We start from the raw sequence: 24,906 nt of genomic DNA on the forward strand, positions 1-24,906 counted from the left end.
ACCTGCTCCATCAGGACTGTGTCAAATGGTTGCATTTGTCAATAAAATTAAGGTAACTGAGAATGCAGTGACTTATCTTGCGTACAAACTATGTCTGTTATATCTTTGAAATTGAGAACCAAGTAATCTTCTTAAGAAATTAGTAGTCAGCTTGGAAAATGAATTAGTACAAAAAAAAATGTTTTTATCTTAAGGAGAAAGGTATCTTGAAGCATAGGTGAGGAGGAAATGGGTTAACCACAAACCTAAGCAAGTTGTTTTTCTTACCTCTCTTTTCTATTTCCTTCTTCATTCCCTAGGCTAAACAGAGAGGTATTTACACATAACATTATATACTTTATGGAATAAAAGCTGTTCCAGAAGAGTAGAAGAAACAATATTATTTACATCAGATCATGTCTGCACTTCTGCTTTGAGTCTGGAAATCTTGTTATTGGTAATACACTTAATTACACATCCTGCTCTGCATTCACTACACATTTAGATGACCAGAATACCACTCAACTAGGAAAAGACATATTTGTTTAGATTATCTAGAGAAATGAAAGTAAACTACTGAAGGATTGTTTAACAGATTTTTGCAAAGTACCTGGATAATTTTTTAAATCAAAATCAACAAGTTTTACAGCAATCACAAGGCAAACATTCATGTAAACTGAACTGTTTATATTTATTAAACTTCCCCAAAAATTACACATCTATTTTTATTAGGAGAACCAATCAGGACATTGTTCTACAAATCAGGCTTTGCTGTCTAGTATGCAAGTATTTTTACATTAAGAAAGTTACGTAGCCCCTAACCAGAAATTAAGAGATTGGGCACTGTTCTTTAGCTTCAATTTCCTTGACTGCAGCTGCACTTTGCAAAGGCTGTCTGAGTAGCCACCATGCACAGACAGTAAACGTGTTTGTACAGCACAGTGATTAGAATTTGGTCAACACAGAAATCACAGCTGCATTAAGAATGTCATGAGGTCTCCATACTTGATACAGAAAGCAAAAGAATTTGGCTTCACTCTTTAAACCCAAACAGGAGAACCACTTAGCCCATTAGCAAAGTCCACTTGAAAAGCTAATGGAAGTGATCCATTTGAGTGGATCAAGTCAGATGTGTGATCAATTTTCAGAGTACAGCATGTAAGAAATCACTAGTTTACATAACTTCACTTAAAATAAAATGAAAATGATTGATTAAATAATAAAGCTCTGACATATAGGAATAAAAATCAGTAATATGTTACCATAAAAAAGTTTGAATCAAACTGTCTTTTCACACAAGAGGGAAGTACACTAGACACAATTAATGCTCAGCAGCTCTTAGTTACTTTGTAAGAAGCAGAATTTTTCAACTTGTGTCTTAATACATGAACTATAAAGGAGATTTCTTTTTCACCTCATGTCTTCAAGCATTAAGTTACAGGTATATAAAAACACCAGATACATGAAAAATATTTTTTACTTCTCTCATGTGAGACTGAAATTCTTTCTTCTAACTTAAGGCCAAAGCAAATGCATCCTGGAAATCATAAAGTAACTTTAGAGAAATGGTAATTTAAGAAATTAAATACTATTAAATTTAAGAAAGCCAAACTAGATATGTGCATACTTTAATTACACAACTGTGTAAGAAAAAATTCAGTCTGTATGGACTCACACAAAAATAATGCTATTATGTTAGTGTGCAGGTATTTAAATAGTTTGCCTTTCTGTTGTATTTCTAAAGAGATTCCATATTGCATTCTCACCTTTTGCATCTAAGATGACACACAAGACTTCATGCTCTAGGCTTAGTTTTTAATTTATTTTTTCCTTTTTCTTTAAATTACAAGATCTGTTTTAACCAAGGTAAAGATATGGCTACAGTGCACTTCAGTCAGCCATCCAGTTTGAACAAATGGAAAACTAAACCTAGCACAAGAATATTAAATTTCATTTAAACTTTCTAAGAACTGGACCTAAATGCAAGGAATAATAACTTGTAAGCTGCAGGTTGTAACCAGGAAAATGCAAAGCTAGAGCTCAGCTAATTAACAGCAAACAGCCCATAAGATAGAAACACAGAACTAAACTGGACTTCCCCTAAAACAACATGAATAAAACTGGAATGTTTAAGTGGTTAGAAAACTGCTGAAGCTGTGTCTGGTGTAGGCTGGCTTCAGTTAAAACTGAATGGAAATGAGTCCTAGATAAATATGAGCACCACCAGACCATTTCAGTGTATTTTCTCCTGTGTAATAATGGCTTTTCATTCCAAACTCATTGAGTTTGAATGATCTTGTAACCCTTACTGGAAGTAATTCAAACATTTTCAGCACTAGTTGGAAGAAGCCTTCCTGCAAACTCTTCAACTTCCAACACTGTCCTACTTAGGAGAAAATATTTGTAGTTCTTCAGCCTCTGAAGGGATCTGAACTTTTGAATTATTTTTGTCTGACTAGAGAGCACTTCATCTTTCAGCAGAATGAAATTTGGTCGAACTTGTATTACCCCCTGATTTTTTAGTGCTGTAACTCCATGTGGAAATTTTTTTGAAAAGTACTCACAGAATTCTAACTGAATTTGCCATACTCTCTCACTAGATGGAGTCATTAAAGCTAAAGTAAATGGTAGCTCAGGGCTTTAATCAATTTATTTATCTTAATTACAGTGCCAGTTACTCAACCTACCTCTAACACAACATTCTTTTTTGTCAACAAAATGCTTACTACTCTTGCTTTCAGTTTAAGTGCATGTAGGCCAGACATATTTTTTACTTCTTCATTCTTCTTCCATTTCAAACTCATAGCTAAGCAGCTGGAACTTTCTAGCAAAATGGCTTAAACAGAAATCTTAGGGGAAAGCATAAAGGAAAAGTAAAAACTGAGAGACTGAGAAGAATATGTACTACTTTTTAATGAATTTCAGATTGTATTAAATGTACCATGCCATACCCTACAAACTATATGGGAAGATAAAATGAAAGCCTTCACTTTAAAAAGTCTGAGTAATTTACAAACACTATGAAACTACTTGTGCTGTCCAAGCCTGCTGAACAGGAAATGCACATTAAAATTCAATATAAATTTTGAGGATTTAATTCTATGTTGAGCATCTCTGAAGACGGTTAAGGATTAGTTTCACTGTGTCCTTGTAGACATGAAGTCAGTTGGAGGTGTGACTAAAGCAAAGCCGTGAGAAAAATATACTATATTAAGCAACACAGATCAAGCAAAAAAATACAAGTTTGTGCTGAGCCTAAAAACAGAGGTCCTCCATCTCCTGTGCATCTTCAGTGGATTCCAGAGACTTGCTTCAGATTTCAAATCAGAAATAGAACAAACTTTCAAATGCCCAATTTGCTTGCTGCACTTTGTGTTTTCATACCTGTTTTATATTAAGTCTCATAAATTTCCTTAAAGTTAGGAGTTTGTCTTTGGATAGAAAGGAAGAAGGAACATGGATTTTCATGGCAAGAAAGTGCACATACTCCAAATAATCCACCTCTGAAAGAAAAAGTTCTTAAGTGACAGTGGAGAACAGTTACTCCAATTTGTGTGCCAGAATTCCAGAAGGTGTAACTTGCAAGGGAACAGGGCAAGTTACAGAGCCCTTCCTGGCTGCATAAACTTAATGTCATGTGTAACACTTGAACACTGGTACCCTGCCAAGCTCTGTGCTGCTCTACACTTACTTAAAAAGGCCAGCCTAAATTACCATTATCTCGGCAAGAGATTCCTTCAGCCTCTGACCTTTGGAGCTGCTCACAACCATGGAAACACGGTTTTTGTAACTGGGAGGGTGAACATTAGCTGGAGCACACTGCTCTTCCCAGTGACATTGCTCTTAGGTTAGCAATGCCACAATGTCACAAAACTAACTCTTCCGGAATTCTCTGCTGCTCTATGGACTGCTCTACAGACACCAAAGGAAGACAACTAAGCCTGGTAGAAGGATTAAGTAATGACATGGCTTTCTAGGAAAGCCTGCAGATGGGACACATCATCTTCAGCATCAACTCTCAGCTGGGAAGTAAAAGGCATAAGGTAAAAGGGTACTTGGTAGTTTTTCTACTGCCATAGGCAGACACGAGCACCACTCCAAATTCTGTTCCAGAACTTGTGATGTCACTTTTTTTTCTGAATTGCTTTTGTAGTACTGCCTTATTTTTAACTTATGTTGGTTTTTTTGTTGTTTGGCTTCAAAGAAAACCAACATCCAAAAAATCCCCAGCTGTTGCCTTTTTATTTATTTAGCAAATTAACATATTGATTTAATATAAAATTAATTTCTTTTGAAGAATTCTCTCCAAAGTTCTTCAAAACCATTTCTGCTTGTTTCTGTCTCCTGGTAAGATCCAAGTACAGTTGACCAATACTGCCCTGAAACACTTTTAGTAACTTCAGCTCTATCTGACCCATGAAGCAGATGACTGATGGCCCATTATTTGTTACTCTCCTCAGAGGTACGTTTCAATGGTTTCATTATCAGGTGGCAATGGTTGCAAACAAATTTTTAATTGTGATGTAAGCTGCAAGCTCAAACATCTGACTTTGTAGCACATAAGTGAAATGACCACAAGGTCATGCTAACTTAGTTTCAGCAATCTTTGGCCCTTGATATAAAACTCAAACATAAGAAACACGATAGTGTCTTCAGAAACTTGGAGTCAGTGTTCTAAGCTGCAGGCTTTGTTAGAAAAGGAACCACTCAGCTTAAACGGTTAGTGTGGCCTTAACTGTTTTATGCAAATTACATTTCAGGTGATGGAATGTGTAAGAGTGAAGTTCAGTAAGATGGGTTTTGTCTTAGTAAAATCATATATTAATTTGAAAATTATCAAGAATCCAAGAATTACACTAAAGACAGTGCATGAAATACCCCATTTTTTCTTCTACAAAACCGGGAACAATCATTTGATTCTTTTGATGAAGCCAACAGAAAATTTATTAATATAGTTTGAAAGAGCTTCAAATCAATCATAACAGTATCTATTCCCCAACAGCACAAATTCTCTGACTGGAACACAGCTGACTTTCAATAGAAAGGCACACACATAAATTCAACCAGAAGTATGCAACACAAAATATCCTTCAATGTTCAGTTCTGAGACACCGCAAGCCTGAAAACTTCCATTTTACTGCTCCTAAAAACCCTCTTTTTCTTACTGGTACACACCTGAATGCAGCTGTCCTTGAAAAATGTCTTAAATATAAGTAAGCCTGTAGTGGCACAAACACTGAAGAAAACTACGAGGAGCGTAAGAAAAGTAGGTTTGCATAACTAGTAAGACGCTGTATCAGCTCACTCTAGCTGTAATTTCTTCTAGCTGTAAGACATTAGCTTTGGGGGTTTTTGTTTGCTGGGGGTCTTTTTTGTTTGTTTGCTCTGCTACGGTTTTTTGGGTTTTTTAAAATCAAAACTTAACCGCTGGAGTTAGATAAAAGGTAATTTATTGCTTGAAAGCGTTCACAGTGATTTGTATTTCACAAGATGAATAGACAGCTTCATAAAGAAAAACAAAGTTGTGGAAAAACCCAAAAGCAGGAATTTTTGTCCTAGAAACAAATGACAGCACTTCCTAGGTGCCTTGTGATGTAGATGTGCTGCCTTCAGGGCACTCTGGCAAGAGCTTCGGATGCTATCTTTGGGCCCAGCTTGTGCTTCTGTCACCATTCTTGTGCCTCACTTAGATCTGTCTGCAGGATAACACAGCATCTTCTGGCAGCTGTTAATCCCACAGACATGAGCTTAACATCTTCCTTGCAGGATGCTGAACCCATGGCAGCAGATGACATTACATTAAGAGTTATTTATGAATACAAACTCTGCCTAAAAAGCTCGACAGAAAAAACAGTGACTTGAGCCATTCTCTCCATGTCCTGTGACACTGAACAATTTTAAGCTCGTGAGCTTTGTTTATACAGGAAAAAGACTCATGTAACAGATACTTGAACCTTCTTGCCTCTCATTACAGGACTTTAAAGCCTGCACTTTGAAATTTTAACAGTATGCAGCATAACACATAGCTTGACTAGGTAAAAGGCTGAGCTAATAAAAGAGCTGGCTGATGAAATGGGAAGCAGAACAGTCTCTATATATTATGAGTTATATTTAACAACTGTTCTAATGACAGCTAGAGAGAAAAAATCGGTCACTTTGGTTTTAATTTCTTCCCTTCTAGGATCTTCAAGTTCACACAAAATAAAACATCACTGCTCATTTAACCACAGTATTGCATAGGACTAAAACATTTGTTCTATGGTTTTAACACTTACACAGTCTAGAATTACATCTGCAGATGACTCCTTGTGCAATGTTCCCATCTTAAACAGTTCTGGCCCACAAAACACTGCGTTCTTTGATAAGAGTTTAACAAGCTTTAGCTGCATCTAGTTCTTTCCAGGATGATAAAAATAAAAAAAACTGGCTCAATGTATTTATAAAAATGGGAAATTAGGAGTGCTCTAGACTTTAAAAAAAATCTCTTAAATACTTAGTGTGATTCTCATTTATCCCCAGACTTTTGCAAGAGCTTTTCATTTATCCCCAGTCTTTCACAAGAGCTTTTCTTCCTTTCTTGTTTGTTTGTTTTTAGTTTCACAGACTGCTGTTAGAATGAGTTTGTTACAAGTCTCTAACAGAAAAGTTAGCAACAAAAAATTGAAAATGAGATTGTATCTCAAATACTTGTAACATTTACCTACCATCACAATAAGAACGTATCTCTCTGTAATGTGCAATATTTGGCTGCAGCTATTTGAGCAATCTGAAGAAAGCACTATTTTGTAACTCTGCAGGGAAGCTTGAAACTGGCAGAATTTATTTTCTACTTTTCTTAATTCACAGGAAGCAGCACATTTTAAAAATGTTTATTCAGCTTCAGGCAACTCTTCTAAATATACCTGTGGTATATTTGATACACATCTTCCCTCATTACTTCAAACACACTTAAACTTTGAGGTAATTTATGCTAAAACATTAAGAGCACTTTGAAAAAATAAAAGCAAGAGATCAGTATTAAAAGATTTTAGGCAGGATAAATAGAAAAATATTCTGTCTTCCTTTCGCTACAAATAGTTTCAGCATAATACACTTAAAAAAGAAAAATAATCAAGCCACAAAGTTCAAGTGAATTTCTAAAGCAAACCAGACTTATGCAAGCATTTCACCTGTGTTAACATTTCAGGGATTGGGCCCATAGCAATAGAAAAGACAAAGCATTCCTGAGGCAGATTGTCTCAGGTCATTTTGCACTTTACTTAGAGGGACAGAGGAAAGAAGGGAAAAAAAATTTACCAAAATTAAAAATTAACCCTTGTCATGCTGGCTCCATGCGAGCAAATAATGGTCCCTCTCTACAGTAGCATCCCCATTCATACCTGCCAACTAGTTCTGACTCTGTCAGTACTGGCTGCATGAAGGCACATATACCCAGGGAGATTTGGGGAAATATGAGCAGTGGCACCCTGCTGCCCCAGAAGGACCCTTCAGTATTCCAGAGATGCAAGGCACATGGTGGGAAGGCCTGAGATGAAACCTGTAAGTTTAGAAGACGGTCCTCTGCCCATTCAGTGATAAGGGTGTGCCACAGTTCCTCTGCAATAATTCCGAAAAGGAACTCTGATTTAAAAAGTGACATCTTCTGGCTATGTGAAGATTATTCCTTTGCAAAGCATGATTTCATCCTCTCATTTATACGCTGCAATGCTCTAAGTGAGATATTTTTACAGTTGCGAAGATATGTTTCAAAAACGACATAGACAATGCAAGTTATAGTTTTCCACACTGAACTAAAAGAGCTAATCAGAGTCTTCATCATCAAGGTATTCCTCTGCGTTACTCAACGTTCGGGCCGTACCTGGAAAGAAACAAATTTAATTAAAACAAAATACTAAAAATACCAGGCACGGACGTAATGAGACTGACGTAATTCACAGAAGTGATAACCTTGTTATGACAGATTTCTGGAAGAAGAAAATTTAGTAAGTTTAAAACTAACCTGCTCAATTGCTTTGAGATAAGGAATCTAAGTGAAAAAAAATAATTTGTTTCTCTTTTTTAGGAGGAGAAGCAGCAAAGGGAGAATGGGAATAGAAGAATCACAGCCCTGTGCTGAAGGGGCCATTCTTCAAGGAAGTACAAATTCCATTTCTTCTCTACATTTTTTCTGCTCCCTTGTTTGGCAGCACAAATAACACAATCTTTGTATTTCTATGACATCTTTAATAATTTTAATTTATTAGAATATACTTCAGCAATTGACATTTGAATGTCTGTACATGTAAAACATAAATCTGAACACTGAAGTGTAGGCAAAGTAAGCTTCCCCCAATAAAACAGTTTTAGAGATGGACTATGACAAAAGCTGTATCTAAATAGGAACAAGGGAGAGGAAGACTGCTCATATAGAACCAAATGTTTGAAAAACAACAAACACTGGAAATACTTAAATGCAGACTCAACAGACAGAAAAACAAAATTACTGAAAATAACCAGGAAAATACAAAATGCAAGAGAATTATACAGGTCACCAGTGTCAGAGATATTATAAGGCCAAGTTGAGACCGAAAAACAAACAAGGACAGTAATACTGAAACTGCAGTTAGACTGAGAATATCAGCTGTTATACCTAGGCAAGCAAAAAACAACAGGGTGCAAAATCACCAGAGACTGGTCATAGACAAGGTGACTAAAGATTAAAAAGCAGTCATTGAAATTAATTTAAAGGGAGTGAAGAAGTAGAGTAGTTACTTAGTATCAGGAAACAAAACATTCGTATAATTATCAGGGACATCAGAACAGGGAAAACACCTGTACCAGATGCCTACAATCCACATGCAAAGATGAAGAGCTCCTAACTAGGAAATAACTAACATTAGGAAAAAATTATACATCTATGTCTATCTATCTATCTATACACACATACATACAGAAGGACTTCTGCCCTTCTTTACAATTGCCTTCTTCAGAACCAAAATTGGGAGAAGTAATTTGCCAGTTTTCTGGGAAATCCTGATTTTACCTCTACCAAAGAGCAGCACAGTATTTTTCTGCAACTGCTCTTGGTATTTTGCTGTAACTGCTCTTCTTGGCCTTCTCAAGTTGCAGTCAGCCATTCCTCCATTTAATAACCACAACCCCTAAGCACCTACAAGTTAGCTTTCCTCTGTTCTCACTAGACCTGTGATGATGCAGTTGCTATACTGCATATCCCACCAAAACCAACTGTAACTCTGCCCGTGTTTTTAATTAATTTCTTGTTTCACTTAGGGTTTCAACATTAACTTCAGCCTCCTGAAAGCTACAGGTAATAGTGGTTACACAATACTGAGCAATTCAGTCTTTGTTCAGCTTTTTAAAATAGCCTGTTGAACTCTCTTGGACACCATGCTATTAGGAGAGATGAACATAGCGGGAGGCAGTGACACTATTTTGATAAACAACTGAAAGCATTCTTTATTTCTCTATTGGACAGTCACTCAGAGACACACCAAAACAAGAAAGTAAAAAAAAATTTAACAGTAAGAAAAAAAAATCATCTGCTGGTGCTTTTTTGGCTTGAGTTTGGAGGAACAGACAAGCATATGGGGGAAGAGAGTACATTGTTTTTATTCTTGTACCCTGTCCCTTGTGGTATACTACTTTAAAGTAGTTTCTATCTTTGCTTTCATTCTGTCTAAAGGGCCTATCTTCTATTTCCTTCTGTTCTCTTACTATTTTCACACCTTTTGCCTCTTGCTGACACAAGATGACATTTTGTGTGGAGTCAACAGCATTACGTATGATAAACCATGTTCTTATCACAGGTCTAAACTAACCCTCTCAAGTGAGCCCTTCCAAACACAATTTGTAGCCCATGCACCTCTCAGAGTGATCAACATACTGGTATTTGGTTAAAATACTAAGTCCCCTCTAAAAGTAAAAAGTAAAATTATCAGAGAAACAAAATCAGAAATACCTGCACTCTGTTTCTTCTTAAGCAAGGAAGCACAAGCTGCGTTTGTTGCCATGTCTAAAGCCAGTTTCTTCTCATTGTTTTTCAGATCTGTTCTTGCCCCTTCATGAAGAGAATTTTCATCATGAATCACTATCCCAGTTATTTCTCAAGCAATGTCATAATGAAATTAATTTCAGCAATGTGGGTAGAACAGTAATGGACAATGGAATCTGATCTACTGACTGCTCTGAAGCAGACCAAAAGCTATGGGTGCTCTTTCATAAGCTACAGTTGTCTAGGGAACTTGCTGGCTGCTCTTCCTTTTTAAGAAGCAGATGTCATTGCTATTCTGGGGTTTAAGTGCCTAATTTTGTCTGTAAAGCAGGATGAAATTATCTTGAGCAGGTGAGATGTCTACTTTCCAAACAGCTGCCAGAATTTGCTGCAAGAGTTTTCCTGCAAGTCAGACAGGTGAGCTGTTTAAGGACTTTACCTGAGTTATATGGAAACACTTAAAAATACAAATTGAAAAACATTCAGGTATCTAGTCTGCACACAGATTGTTGAAACCTTGGTGAAGATCTTTACCCTTTTCCAGCAGCATCTCTACAATATCTGCATAACCTTTCCATGCAGCAGCATGCAAAGCTGTGTCTCCCAATTTGTTCTGTGGAGTTAGAGGGAAAAGCAACAGGATTAAAATGCAGCAAAAAACCTTTTAGCTTCTAGCAAGGATGAGTAATATCACACCTCTGCTGTAAGAGTCTGTTGGCTTAACCTACCTGTTGGTTTAATTCCAGGTTTGCCTGGGTAAGCAGAACATCTACTACATCTGCAGAAAACAGGGAAAGATGTAAGAAAGAAAAATATAGTGGAAAAGTATTATGCTTTTTTTTTTTTGCAATCATTGTAGTTAAGATTCAATGAATGACCAATCAAATCAGCTAATGAAAAACTGTAAGTCAGACTCATTGGGAAAACAGCCATTAGACACAAAGAAATGCTACTGCATAAAATACTCAAAATAATACCACCGTTCTTTTTGATATGTCCTTCTTCCAAGTCTTCTAAGATACACTAATTAGCATTCCTGCTTCAACAGCAACAAAACACACAGCATTTGATGGATCTGAACCTCCCTTCTAGCCTGATTTTTGTTTTTAAAAAGACAAAATTACATTAAAAGAACCCTGGCTTTATTATTTAGCATTGCAATTTTATCCATCAGCCTAACAAGCATATCAAGAAAACCAAATAATTTCAAATCAATTCTCTGATACCTTTATGGCCTCCATGGCATGCCCAATACAGAGCTGTGTTTCCAGCTTTGTCTAAGCCATTGACACCAACTCGATTATCCAAACATTCTCTCAACCAGCTTAGGTTGCCTGAAAGACAAAATCAGCTTTGATTGTAATTTTTTCTTTGAAAAGTTAACAGAACCATTAAAGGTAAATAGTTCTTTCTGAATGGTGTCAGTCTTCCCATGAACTTATGAAGAGAGAAAGTGATTAGCAGCAACATTTACAACTCACTGAATAACCAGTCATACCAAATGTCTTTTCTTCCATTCCCAGAAGACCTTTATATCCCAATATAGTTAAATGGGGATATAAAGGTACCACACTTTTCCTGTGTATACACAGAGTGGCAGTTCTACCAGGCTGTATCTCACCTTTTCCAAGCTGTAAAACTGACCAGATAACTTGCTCAAGAAACAAGACAACCAAAACAGGCAGAATATTTTCATTCTGATTATTATTACAGCAGAAAACAAGCAAGTTGTGTGTACCACACAACTGAAACTCTAAACATACTCACCTCGTTTGGCAGCTTCATGGAGTGGATTATCAATAGACTCTGCTTGCTCTGCCACTGAAATGAAAGAGTAAATTCTAACTACTTCTGAAACATGTACTTGACACCTGTGTGGCAATAAAACATATTTGATTCTAACATGAAAAGAGATTTGTGAGTGACAGATTAGTGAGATGCACTGCGATTTCCGGTGTGTGGGACACTAATTCAGAGAAAAATTTGTGAAAACTTCAAACAGCGGTATCAAATTGCACAACTGGTCTAAATCAGAAAACATGTTTCTAGTACTCTTTGTTTATAAGGTGTGCAAAAGCTTCTGTTCTGTTTATACATGGAATTTTTGCAAATGTGCAGACAGGGACACCGCCCCTCCAACCCTGGCCTAAAACTGAAACTTTCCAAATAATCTCAATGGGAACATGAATTAATAGGTTGCTAGGTTTAAATACAAAATACTTCAATATTCAAAAGAAATTTGAACGTAGGTAGGTAGTATGCATAAACTGATTCTTCTTGCATATTAACAGACCTCTGCATGACCTCTTGTCTCTGGCAGATAGCAAGAGTATAGTTCACTTGGAAGTCACAAACTAAAGTGAAATTCTATGCCATGGTCTCACCAATTACACCACAGATTTCTATTAATGCATTTCAACTAACTACAGGGCAGGGAAACATAGCATGGCTACCATAATGTCTCCTATTGAAGAAGGGACAACATGACACAACTTCAGTTATTGTCATATTGGCAGCTGTGATGCAATCCATCATGAGACACTGCCTACAATTCCTGGCAGGACTTGGAAAAATTGTATTGTGTTGTCTGTACCCATGGCTTTTAAAAGTGCTTTTAGATGAATCTCAAAAAGCAGCTTCTATTCAGTCCAAGCACATATGGGATATTTAACATGGTGCAATCCCCAAGAAACCACTGTTTTCTGTGCCTGAATATATTCACTAAAATACAGCAAAAGGCAAACTAAACCCCATCCTTTAGCTCCAAGCATTCTTCCCCTCAAAACTGAGACCATCTCAGTATCTGTTACCTGCGTAACTAGAAACATGAACACTCAGCAAACTCAAACTTAGACTGTCTTTAAGTTATAAAAACACAAGGCAGCCTGTCCACTGCTGATGTACAGTGGTTACTGATACTGCAGATGGATGTATTTTGAAATACATGGTAGAGTACAGTTAAATATCAATACTGTGATCTGGTTTTGAAAAGACATCTTTTTACTTAGCGATTTCCTTTGATTGTGAATGATCTTACCAAATAAAAATATTCTAGACTTTACCATAGTTGCTTGGAATTAGTCCAGTTCTCCCCTTGCAAGTTCCTTTCCACCAATTTGTATCACTCTGCAGAGAGAAGGGAAAATATTTTAGAAGGGATCTATTGCATCTCAGAAATATTCAGTCTGTGTGGGATGTCTTAGACTCACCATGTCCGAGATATAAATGATATCTCCTTCTTCAAAGTACAATTCATCTGGCTTTAAAAAAATTAAAAAGAAAAGTAAACAAATATCTGAACGTATGTATGTAAGAAGAACAAATACCTGGGTAAGTCAGAATACATTCACCTCTTTTTTCAAAAGAATGGTAACTCAAATTCTCTATCACCTAGACAACAGCCTGACAAACCATAGTTTGACTTGCTTACAGCTAATTTTGAGGATCTATGACTTTCCTAACAACACAGAAAGACTGTGGCCTTTCCAATAGTGCACTATGCCAACAGAAATGGTGAAAAGTACCTTATGTTTGTTAACTTCATACCCTTTTTGGTTGGTCCCAATTCACCAGATCTCTTAGGTCTAAATTATTATTGTTGTCTTTGGAAGAAAAAACAAATTACTTAAGATTCTGATCTTTGGTAGTAGGTAACTGATACTACAGAAGAAAACATGCTGCTTTTAAACAGAGTTGGTCTTAAGAGAATGATGATTAATCAGGCAGTTTCATTCACACTAAGAATGTCTATCCATCAACAGGATTTATCATTAAAAATATAGTACAGTAAGTCTAATATGCCAATTCTAGCAGAACTGAAGAAATACTATAGACAAGGTTAAAATTAATATTCTCAAACCCCCTAAAGTCTAGATGTACTTACCGTTCTTGGCTCAAACGTATACAGGGCCCTGAATACTTTAACCTGCCCTGAAAAAAAAAAAAAAAAAAAAAAATCAGTACCAGTATCATGCCTTCAAATACAGCCCTCAAATCCACATACATTCCCTTTCCTTCAAGCTTAAAGCCAGCTGCTGAATGAATTTGTGCTATGCCTCTATCAAAGAAAATCACGATGAAAAGATTCAGCAGCCTGAGTTTAAAAACCCAGCAACATGGATTATGAAGAAACTGGCCACCTGATCAGTTACAGGTAAGTAGCCTCTTCTGTACACCTAATATGTCTTTATAGCTCACTGTGCAGAAAATCCATTGTCATTGATTTCTGAGGAAAAGTGTAGTTTCAATTGTATATACCCTCACACACTCACACATGCTGTATACACTTTTATTACTAACATCAAATCTGTGAAATGATTAATAATTAAGGAAAGAAGAATGAAACAAAACAGAGACCAATATCGGCAACATGTTCTCATTCTTACTTGAAGTCGCTATTAGGAAATAAATGCAGTAGCACAGAAGTCATTAAAGAAAAACGACAAATGGTCACTAAGTCCTGTTTATTTAATGTACAACTGATGTGCAGCTCTATTCAGATGCTTAAAATAAGCCATAGGGTTTGCAATTCCAGTAAGTGGGTAACATTTGTTTTAATAGGGCAGTTTGGAAGAGACTTCAGCAGCACTCAGACCAAGGAAACCTTAATGCAGAGAGGTGCAAATTGAATTGCATAAACTGCAAAAGCAGCTTCCCTACAAATTTTGATTTTAAATTCAAAAGGTACATTTCAAGAGCATGAAAAACTCTTGAAAGCATAGAAAGCACAAGTACAGAAGAAGCATGTATGTTACACAATTTAATCAGCTGAACTGCTAGTCACTTGGACTCAATGGAGGAATATATTATTCAGACTCCTGTATTGTTTACTTCTAAGTCTTAAGCACGTAGGTTTATTTACATTTAAATGTCTTAAGCTTGCAAGTCTAGGTTACACACAGGTTCTCACACTACATGTTTATATCGATCAACTTGACTAAGCAGTGTTTGATCCATCAGGACAATGCATTAGTTATGTCACACCAGGTCCAAGCTATTTTGTGTACTCAGAGAAACTGATGAACTTACTGACAAAGGCTATCCTGTACAATAAATGTACATATGCAACGTTTTGTGTAGTTTATTAAACAAAGCTAAGCGAGTAAAGACAGAGTAGATCTCAAGAACAAGCCTTTACCTTTCTATTAAGAACCATCATCTCTAGAATTTTTTTTTGTCCTTTTTTTTGCTATATGTAGTCTTTATTAACCCACTGTCTAAAAGCCTACCCGCATTAGTGATCATTTAAAACAGTTAACTTAAGGGCTTTAGAAAAGACATTCGAAATGTATATGCTGACTGCCTTGAGAAAGAAGGACAGTACCCAATTGCCATTTTGCCACATCCCTTGGGCTCTTAAATTATATTTTCAAATGCCTCTGGATATTCCCTAGCAAGAGCAATGCCAAGGCATACTTGCAAAGGCATAACTACTAAGCAAAACATTTCTGTAGTCCTCTGACCTCAGGCTTTTTTGTAACTAAGTGTATGTAAAACTATAACCATAAAATGAATCCGTGTAAACTTTCTAGATTGCCAAGTGCATGTAGGTTCTGTACATATTTTTTTGCAATCTCTAACTGTTCCTCCCATTTCTTAATTTTTAATAACACAACACAACTTCCTTTTGGCTTTACTGGTTGGTTCTCTCTCACACACAGCAGCCATTTCCTAGACGTAAAAGGTCCAACACTTAAACCTTTGCCACAGAAACGAAATACTGCAACTGTGGCAACTGCTAAAAAGAATGAAACCTGAATTATGTTTACTGCCTATATAGAAATGATGAACAAGGACAGCAAACAGTAATGCATTCTGGACCAAAGAGCTTCAGCATGAAATGTGAACTGCAGCTGGTGAGAAGTCAAACAACAACGAGAAACTTTTTTATTTTCTTTTTTTTCCCTTAGAACAAGGGAAGACAAAACAGGATGAAAGACCAAGATTACTGCTCATTCTCCTTGGCTTTCTCACATAGAAGACACAAAACCACAAGACAGAACTGCACATTGAGAACCCTGGAGACTACAACCACCATCCATCACCAATTTTCAAGGTTTATTTTAAGTAAGAGGAGGAAATGGACAACAAAAGGGAAGAATAAGAAATATTAAAAGGGGAAATGAGAAGATGGTAGAAGACAGGGAAGAGGAGGAAATACGCATTTGTGTGTTGCATGTGTCTTTCGTAAGAATTTACTGCATATATACCAACATATTTTCTAAAGCTATCACACCTGTGGAGACAAAGAAGACTGGAAACACTGATACTGATTACAGTATGGCTGACACACTGCTTAAACAGAAGACAATTCATTGTTCGTTTGTTTTTGGGGTTTTTTTTTAATTCTATAAACCTGAAACAGAGTTACTTCCCCAAATGTCCAACTATGGTGTCACAGATAAACCACACATTCTAAAACATTTTCCTGTGATGAAATACAAAGTACAGATCTGCATCTATAGAACTACAGATCTGGTTAATGTTAATATCATAGTACTTTATATTGAAGTTAAACACTACTCATTACTGGCACCAATCTTAAAAATTTATTGATAAAGAGACATTAAACCTGTTTCCTTTGCTGTGTTTAAGAGCTTAGAAACAAGGAGACTTGAGCATTTGTAACAGAGATTCTTTGTACCAAATTCCAATGCAAAAATTCAGTCTAGAAGATTAAAATAACAAAATCTTAGCAACAAAGGGCACACGGGACTTGAATGTGAGTTCTGCAAATACAGAGAAATTGTATTTTATTAGGCACATGGGTACCTGTAATCACTTGAAATACTTTTATCCAGCAATACTTCTCTTTAGGCATGCAGACAGACTTAACACTGGCACTGGCAATAATTTTTGCTTTGGAAAACACAAAAAATTAGAAAGCACCAGAAGTCTTCCTCCACTCCCACTTGTTACCATCTCACCAGCACAAATCATGTTTCAAGGTTCTTGTATGATGGTGAACCAGTAATTAGCACTGATTTTAACTTGTCAAAGCTGACTGACTGTAGCTCCCCACCACATACTTTTAGAGGATAAAGTAACTAGAACACAGAAGACATATGTACCTTTCTACGATTTCAAGGCACGAGGCACACATTCATGACTTTATTGTCAGCATAACTAATGACGGGAGTATCCCTTTCAAAAGCCAAGTACATGGAAACATGGGGCAGTGACATGCCACAAAACAAATAAGCACAGGGACAGATTAAAAGGGTTCTTATTTTCAATCCTGTTATGCTGTGGTCCACTTGGTGGGGTTAGGGGAAGATTGTTTGATTTACTCAAGGCAGTGCGCAGCAGAAACAACAAAAATATTCAATAACAAACTTTTGCTTGCAAACTTTTAGAACATTAAGATAGAATAAGGTACTTGGAAAATTTTAAGCAAAATCCAGACAAACCAAGACACCTCACAAACTTTAACTTAGCCTACTTTAACTTAACCAGACACAAGGCATGTACTGAGGCATTAACTGGAATTTTTTTGTCTGGTTTACCTTATATTTCAAGAAGAAGAAGTTAGGAGAAGAAAGACAGAAAGAAAGGATACGTGTAGAAAGATATCACCACCCATGGACTCAATGACAAGACCGATTGTTGCATGCACTTCATCCACGGTCAAAGTGATGGCTGAAACCTTGATCCAAAGGAAAAAACCCGTGAAGCACAAAGTTAAATGGATTAGCATATGCCAGGTTCAAATGGAAATCTCCAGGTACATGGCAGGGGGCAGAAATTAACACTGTCTGATGTGATATAACCCTGTGGATCACCTGCAGTCCTCTGGTGGAAGGCCTCAGAAAGTGGCCTGGGGTTTTGGACAGTTTATGGCACCTTCTAAGACATGACAGCTGCCTCTCAAGTCAGTGTAGTTGAGCGGGTTATACCCTACCAGAAGGGATGAATACCTTGAGGTTTACTGTGAATGTCTGACACCTTCCCCCGAGGGGAGTTTTCACACCTGAGCCAGCTGAGTAAGGGAAGACATGATAAAACACTTATAGGCCTCTTCCCTTATCTGGCTCAAACCCCAGCTTCTTGCTAAACACAGGCTGGTCTGTTGTGGTCATCCTCTGCTGGTCACACCCTCTGCACCTGGGCTGTTATCTTGCACATCGTCAGCAAAGCACACCCTACTTTTGCAAATTTTAGACATTAACCACTAATATTTCAGCCTCTCACAAGTCCCATACTTTAGTCATAAGTCTATCTTTTCCCTTCTTATGGAATTTGCATTAAACAGCTGCAAAACAACTATTTGACAAACAAAAAATAACTTATTATACACAGTAACTAGATACAAATAGTCTTAGCATACAAACTTCCCAAGTCACAACTTGCCAAACCCTCCCTCAGCAACATAACATGCTACAGGAGTCATATGAACTATTCTCTCCAACCAGCAACATAAAACTAATGACTTCGTGAAGTTGGGCTGACCCCACACCCTTTAATTTATTTTGAATAACTTACCCATAAACTTCCCCAGCTTTTTTGAGGAAGGGAAACATGCAACTCATAATTCTAACACGATCCCTTAAAAACATAAAAGCACATAAAAGCACATAAAAGCACATAAAAGCACATAAAAGCACATAAAAGCACATAAAAGCACATAAAAGCACATAAAAGCAACGAAATGGAGAAACTAAACAGTAACAATAGCTTAAAAATGCAGCTTCTGATAGGTACTGAATTGAAGACAAATACCTGCTTGTGCTTCATAATGCAAAGTAATAAAAAGACCTCACAAAACCAGTACATCATTTTCTAAAGATTGTAAGATTTTTGTTTTCTCGTAACATCTTCGAGGTTTATTTATAATGCATTGCAGTATCATTACCAGAAAATTGCTCCCAAAGAAGCGCTAAGTGCTTTTGCAACAAGGAGTTACTGTTTCTCTCACAGTGACTTTTTTTTTTCCCACTTCCTTTCTTTTCTTTTACTACAGCTTCCCTAAACTGCCACCGACATTAGCATTAAAATCCAATCTACCCAAGAAACATTCTCCACTTTCTCTTATTTGCTTTCAACCCCCACAATGAAAAGCTGAAAAAGAAAAAAGGAAAAAAAAAAAGATCCCAACCTATATCTGCATGGCATTAGTTACTCAGGTATTTGTGTTAGGCTGAAATTTCAGCACCAAACAGCAATTTCATTAGCTGTCAATTAATACTACTTCCTCAAACACTGCCCCCCAAAACAGCCCTAGGTTCAAGACACATGTATTTAAAAGACAATAATGATGGCAGTATGTCAATGTTCACAGTCCAAGGCTTGACCCCATTGGACTAATCCAAGCCTTTTGTTAGCATCTGCCATAGACAGCCATAATCAAATCTCACTGACTCGAGCAAGATTCTGCAAATCTGACATTGATCCTGATGCAGCATCATCTCCTTAGCTATAATTTAGACTGAGCAGCTCAAGACTACCATAAAAACCATAATAACTAACTTACTTAAGATGAACCGACTTGCTTCATGTCACAAAGCACTGTCAGTGCCTACAATACAGAGATGGATTAATTTCTGTGCTGCAGAAAATCAGAATTGACTATGGCAATCTACAGTTAGTTAAAAAACTGCAAGTCTCTCAACCGCTTCAAGGGTTCAAGCTAATGCTGGGCTGTCATCAGCCATCTTTCTCCTTGCTCCCATAATGCTGCACAGAAACAGTTCAGAATCAGATACTCTCTCTGGCACCAACTTGACTGAAAAAAACTAATTTGAACCCCCACCTGTAACAAATGGCCCCAAAAGAGAAAATATGCAAAGGACATGGTAAATGGGGAAGAAGAAGGACAGCTTGCATGCTCCAGGGCTTATGACAGTTTTGAACTCCTTCCAAAACATTTATAACTGGGAATATGAATTTTGATATATATTCAGATTATTTTCTTTGAATGAAGTGAGAGGCACCTCACAGAAAGTGTGTTGGTAAGACCAGTGTCTTTTAGGCCACTGGCCACTGGCCTTCTTGGCTACCTGGGCTGGCTCATGTTCAGCTAGCTGTTGACCAGCACCCCCAAGTCCTTTTCCTCCAGAAAGTTCTCCAGCCGCTCTTCACACTCTGCCCCAAGCCTGTAGATTACGAATTGGAAAATGAGGTGCTTCGCACATAGGCCTCCTAACAAGGTATAAAATATTGGAAATACTTTTTTACAGTCTTGTACTTTGGCATTTTGCCAGAGTTCAGACACAGAGTTCAACATAGCATTTAAGGATTGCCACAATTGAGACAGAAAAAGGTGGAGTCCCTGCAGTTTAGAGAACCATCTTCCACTTCCAAGTAATGCTTATTAGAAAGGGGAAGTGAACACAGTGAACACATGTCAGTGGGGGGCGAAGGGTGTATTGAACAAACAAGCAAGCAGGCCTAGGAATTTGTTTAGGAACATATTAAAAAAAATGTGAAGGATAGACTGGTGCCGGCATAGATAGAAACTGGGGTAGTCCAGGAATAATCACGGACTGCACTAACCAGTATCTGCAATGGAAGGAACAAAAGTCATTTCCTTACAGAAAATCAGAACTAAAAATATTCTCATAGAAGATGTAAGTGAACACAATGTCACTGGCACAGACTGATGCTGAAATCCTCCTTTTCTTATAAATTTTATTTTTGTGAATACCAGCATGCATGTAGAAAGCTTCTTTGTGGTCTCAGCAACTTGCAGTAGTAAGAGGGTTTGAGAAACGAAAGTTTAAAATTCATATTGAAAGCAGACTGGGAACTGTTTAATTGTTTCTCTGATGTTTTTCTCCCCTTAGAGATCATGACTGCAGTGTAACTCCCCACATTCACATGCTCACATCTTCCTAGCTAACAGAAACCTTTCTCTAAGTAGAGAAGAAACCCAAACCACAACCACTTACGTCAAATTTAAGCCTATGGGCAAGGCCTTCAGAATGTGACTCAAAGCAAGTGTTCTACTCCTGTGAATGCTGTCACAGCTCCTACTTTACCTCAGAATTAAGGTGAACTTGTTTATGATTCAAACTAAATACTTATGTGCAGAATCCTACTTTTAATTCTGACAGCTACTTTTGGGAGCAAAGTTAACAAACATGCTTTGAGGTACAACCCTTTATGTTAAATCCACATGTTTCCTCCTGACTCCCTCTCAATTGGACTAATTTAAAACTGTAATTTCCTTGGTACAAAGACTGGTCTTTTTCCACAAAATACAAATGTTGCGTCAACTCAAGGCCAGGATCCACAAACCTTACGGTATCTGGTGAACATGAAAGTTCACCATGAAAGGTAAGGGTTTTTTTTAAATATCAATACATCCCTTTCATCTCCCAAAAGCTTTTGCTGCACACTATATAAGGCTCTCATCAAAAAGACATCATCAGACTGGTAGCATTCTTCAAGGAGACAGTGCTTAAGTAGCAGACAAATAAGCAGAAGCCATTACAGCTCTTCAAATTCAAAGGACTTAATAAGCAACTTTTGTAAACAGGATTAATATCCTACATGATATAAACTCTGCAAAGAATAACATAGTTTGAGACATTAATAGATTTCTTGAAGGATGTAAAGGAAGCCCTACTCTTACGTAAAGCTGACAGAAAAGTATGTTTCTCCTATTTTCAACATCCACTCCATTCCATTTTTGATAGCCTAAATTAAAAAACAGCTAGAAAACAGTAACAATACAGAGTCACAAGAGAAAAGCAAAGCTAGACACACTTCTTTAAAAAAAAGCCTCAAAACACTAGAAGTTGAAAGACTTATAAAGCCTCTATAAACAATCTTGTCCCCTGACCACAGACCCAAAGGAATAGCTCAAGCGTTGACAAACTTCTAATGTGCTGTGCATGCAACAGGATTTATAGAAAAGCACTCTATCAAAAAAATGCTCTCACATACTGAAGGAAAAGACAGTGTGACAGCTAGATGTTTTCCACTTCACATCTCCTCTTTTCCCCACATTTTTAAAGGACTGTCAAACGGTAATCCCAAAGCTAAGCAGTGAAGTCTCACAGTTTTAAGAAGGGTATTTATTTCACTGTATATTTTCACTTCCCCACTGCCCAAAATATTTCCTTCTTTTTCTGTCTGATCTGCACTTCTTATTTCCCAAACACACAGGAATGGACTACAGTAACCAATGTCTTGTTTACTCTTCTGTCTGTGCTGAACTGTAGTAATTTCATCAGCAATGCAAGCAGGCTTGCTGTTCCTTGAGAGAACTTAGAGACTTGATACCTGATAGTAATCAGTGAAGCAAAATTAACACAGCTTGACCAATGACACCAAGACATTCTAGCAACTGCAGTCTAAATGTCACCAAAAGAGACAGCCTTCCACTGCTGTAGAAACGATTTCAGCACATGCAGCTCCTATATTGACGTCTCTAAATAACATCTATAACCCTAAGAAATTCAATTACAGATTCACATGCATAACAGTTATCACAGACAGAAGTAAGTCAGACATGCAACTGCAGAGATACTTTGAAGTACGCTAGAAGGCAATCCACTCCAGAAAATTACTTTGAAAAAATCTGACGCCATAAAATTTTCTCTCCTCCAAAATTAGGGATTTGGCAAAATTAATCTTATTACCCTTAAGCAGCTCTGAAAGTCATTAGCAAGACAACCTTACTGTCTTTGTCTTCCTTCTCCTACAAATTTCCTTTTGCTGTGTCAAGCACTCATGCTGATAAACCGGCTCAGCAAGTTCATTAGACATAAAAATAACCTTACACAGACATAAAAATAACCCTATATAAAAATGTTAGTGCACCACCAGCTTGTCACGTAACTAAATGGAACGGAAAGAGCCAGTGGGGGTAGGGAACCTGTCCTTTTGATGACAGTCCACATGCTGTCAGAACCTCACCACAACACTGCACCCCATCGAACCAGGGGGAGACACCTAGCATTAGACATAGTAGGTCTGGATCAGTCTGAGAGCTTCTGTAAGTTAGGCAGGGCTACAGCCTTTAACTCTTTTAGAATCTGACATTAAATGTGACTCACCTTACTGACAAACAGAAAACTGAATTATCAACTTCACTAGAAAATCCCACTCTTCACACATATTCAGCTGTGAAACACCACACCCTTTCAGAAGCCCACAGATTTCCGCGGTACCGATTATTTTCAGTAAGGGTCCACAAAAGCTATGCTTTTATTACTGTCTTTTTCATTTAAAGTAAGGTGTTTTCAAAGAAGCTTAGCAAATGGCAGGTAGAGGTAATTCTTCCAAGGATGAAACTATACCCAGAGAGCTTTACCACATTTTGCTTTCGTAGGCAGGTTGAGACTGATGGTTTAAACAGTCTAAACTGGTTCTGCACTTACTTGACTTCCAATTAAAAACACGTTTTATAAGCTGTCTAGTTAAAATACCCAATTAGGTTATGTATTTTATGGTTTTTTTACATTAGCATTTCAAATAGCATTCCAAGTGCAAAAAAAAATTGAAATTCAGATGTATTCAGTGATCAGATAATCCCGTTTTGGGAGACACCCATTAGGCTTATCTATTTAATTAAAATCATAGTGAATTTCTAATTTCTAAGAATTTAAATCTTTACACTGAGAGATGATACACAAACACAATAAACGGCCATTTAATTTTCCAGATCAATTCCTTACTTAAAACCCCCAAAATTGTAAAGCTAATGGTTTAATTTTTAACAGAAGAATGTATATTTACCTGAAATACGTCACTTTTAAGATTTAAAACTGTGCAACTTCCAATGGCTTTTCAATATATTTTTAGAAAAAGCTATGGTTGCCATTAATTTAAAAAAAAACCAAAAAAACCCCAGCTTTGCACTAGTTTTTTTTTGGTTTTTTTTTTTTTTTTTTTTAAACCACAGGAACAAAACCGTAGGAATCAATGACTAAATGCACTAGAAAGGACGATGCGCACATTGACACCTGAATTTCAACAAGCCCATTTAGAGTTTGGCTGCTAGGAGTCCTACAGCAGATGCAGGAGTCCTACAGTGGATGCCATCTTCGAAGATGAAGGATGTCGCATACAGCTACACTATAACACTGATTTTATGCGTTAATATATCGCTAGTCCGTGCAATCACGAGGCAAACCTCACAGTATTTCAGTGCTGTTTCCGGAAAGGGTAAAAGGTTTCCTGTGCCTTTCAGGCAACTCCAGCAGCTTCTGGCCGGCTGCTGCCGGGAGGGCACGGCACGGCGCCGAGTGTCACCCCTGCCCCGCGGCTCCCCGGCCCGCACCGCGCCGCAGGCGAGCCAGGCCGGGGCGACCCAGGGAGCCTGTCCCCGGGCGGTGGCTCCGGCTTGGGAGCACTCGCGAACCTTCTCCCGAGCTCGTCCCGCCCAGACACGCCGCCCGAGGGCAGCCCCGCGGTGCTTTCCAGCCTCGGGAGGGGCAGCGCTCCGCCGACGCCAAGCGTGCGGTGCCGAGGCCGATGGCGGCAGGGCGCGGTCCGGAACGGAAGGGCGGCTGTGCCCCGCTCCCACCCCCGCCCGGGCTCTCCGAGAGCCCAGACCCGAATCCCAGGCCATTCACGTGTCAGGAGGCAGCGGGCTGCGCCGCACCCCGCACGGGGAGACGACGAGCCAGGCCGCGCTGTCCTTCCCTCACCTGGCTTGGCCGGTTTAGGTGGCGGCTTGGACATGGCTGGTGCCGGTCTAAGTACGAACGGGGGAGCGGCCCGACGGTGATCGGCTATCCGGGCACGGGCCCGCGGAGTGAGTCGGCGACAGTCCCGCCAGGCCCCGGGGCGGCGGGCGGCGCGGCAGAAGCTGGGACGAAGGGCGGGTCGCTGCCGGGTCCCCCCGCCCCTGGCGGCCACGGGCGCTGCACCGGCGCCGGGCAGGACGCGGCCAATCAGTGCAGGGGCCGCGGGACGACGCTCCGCCGCTTCCCTCTCGCCACTCCCTCCGCGGCTGAGAGCCGCCGCTTCCCCGTCCGCGCCCCGCG

The 24,906-nt window shown here is 38.4% G+C and overlaps 1 protein-coding gene across 3 annotated transcripts; it reads right to left on the bottom strand.

The window, feature by feature from the left end:
• Positions 1–5,412: 5,412 nt before the first annotated feature.
• Positions 5,413–24,872, bottom strand: OSTF1 (osteoclast stimulating factor 1). Of its 3 annotated transcripts, none has more exons than XM_085042409.1 (10): positions 24,568–24,872; positions 13,854–13,900; positions 13,180–13,230; positions 13,033–13,096; positions 11,738–11,791; positions 11,197–11,304; positions 10,699–10,748; positions 10,505–10,583; positions 9,938–10,036; positions 5,413–7,837 (listed from the first exon to the last, which is right to left on the bottom strand). In XM_085042409.1, the coding sequence occupies exons 1-10, from the start codon at positions 24,599–24,601 to the stop codon at positions 7,779–7,781; spliced, it is 645 nt and encodes a 214-aa protein (XP_084898535.1). In that variant the 5' UTR covers positions 24,602–24,872; the 3' UTR covers positions 5,413–7,778. The 3 variants fall into 3 exon arrangements, 2 of the variants coding, with proteins under 2 accessions (XP_084898535.1, XP_084898534.1); XM_085042408.1 differs by lacking the exon at positions 24,568–24,872 and adding an exon at positions 24,056–24,503; XR_014846784.1 differs by lacking the exons at positions 10,505–10,583; positions 24,568–24,872 and adding an exon at positions 24,056–24,503.
• Between the last annotated feature and the right edge of the window lie 34 nt (positions 24,873–24,906).

The sequence above is a fragment of the Lichenostomus cassidix genome, chromosome Z (genome assembly GCF_008360975.1).
Source record: "Lichenostomus cassidix isolate B80296 chromosome Z, HeHo_3.0, whole genome shotgun sequence".
NCBI lineage: Eukaryota > Metazoa > Chordata > Aves > Passeriformes > Meliphagidae > Lichenostomus > Lichenostomus cassidix.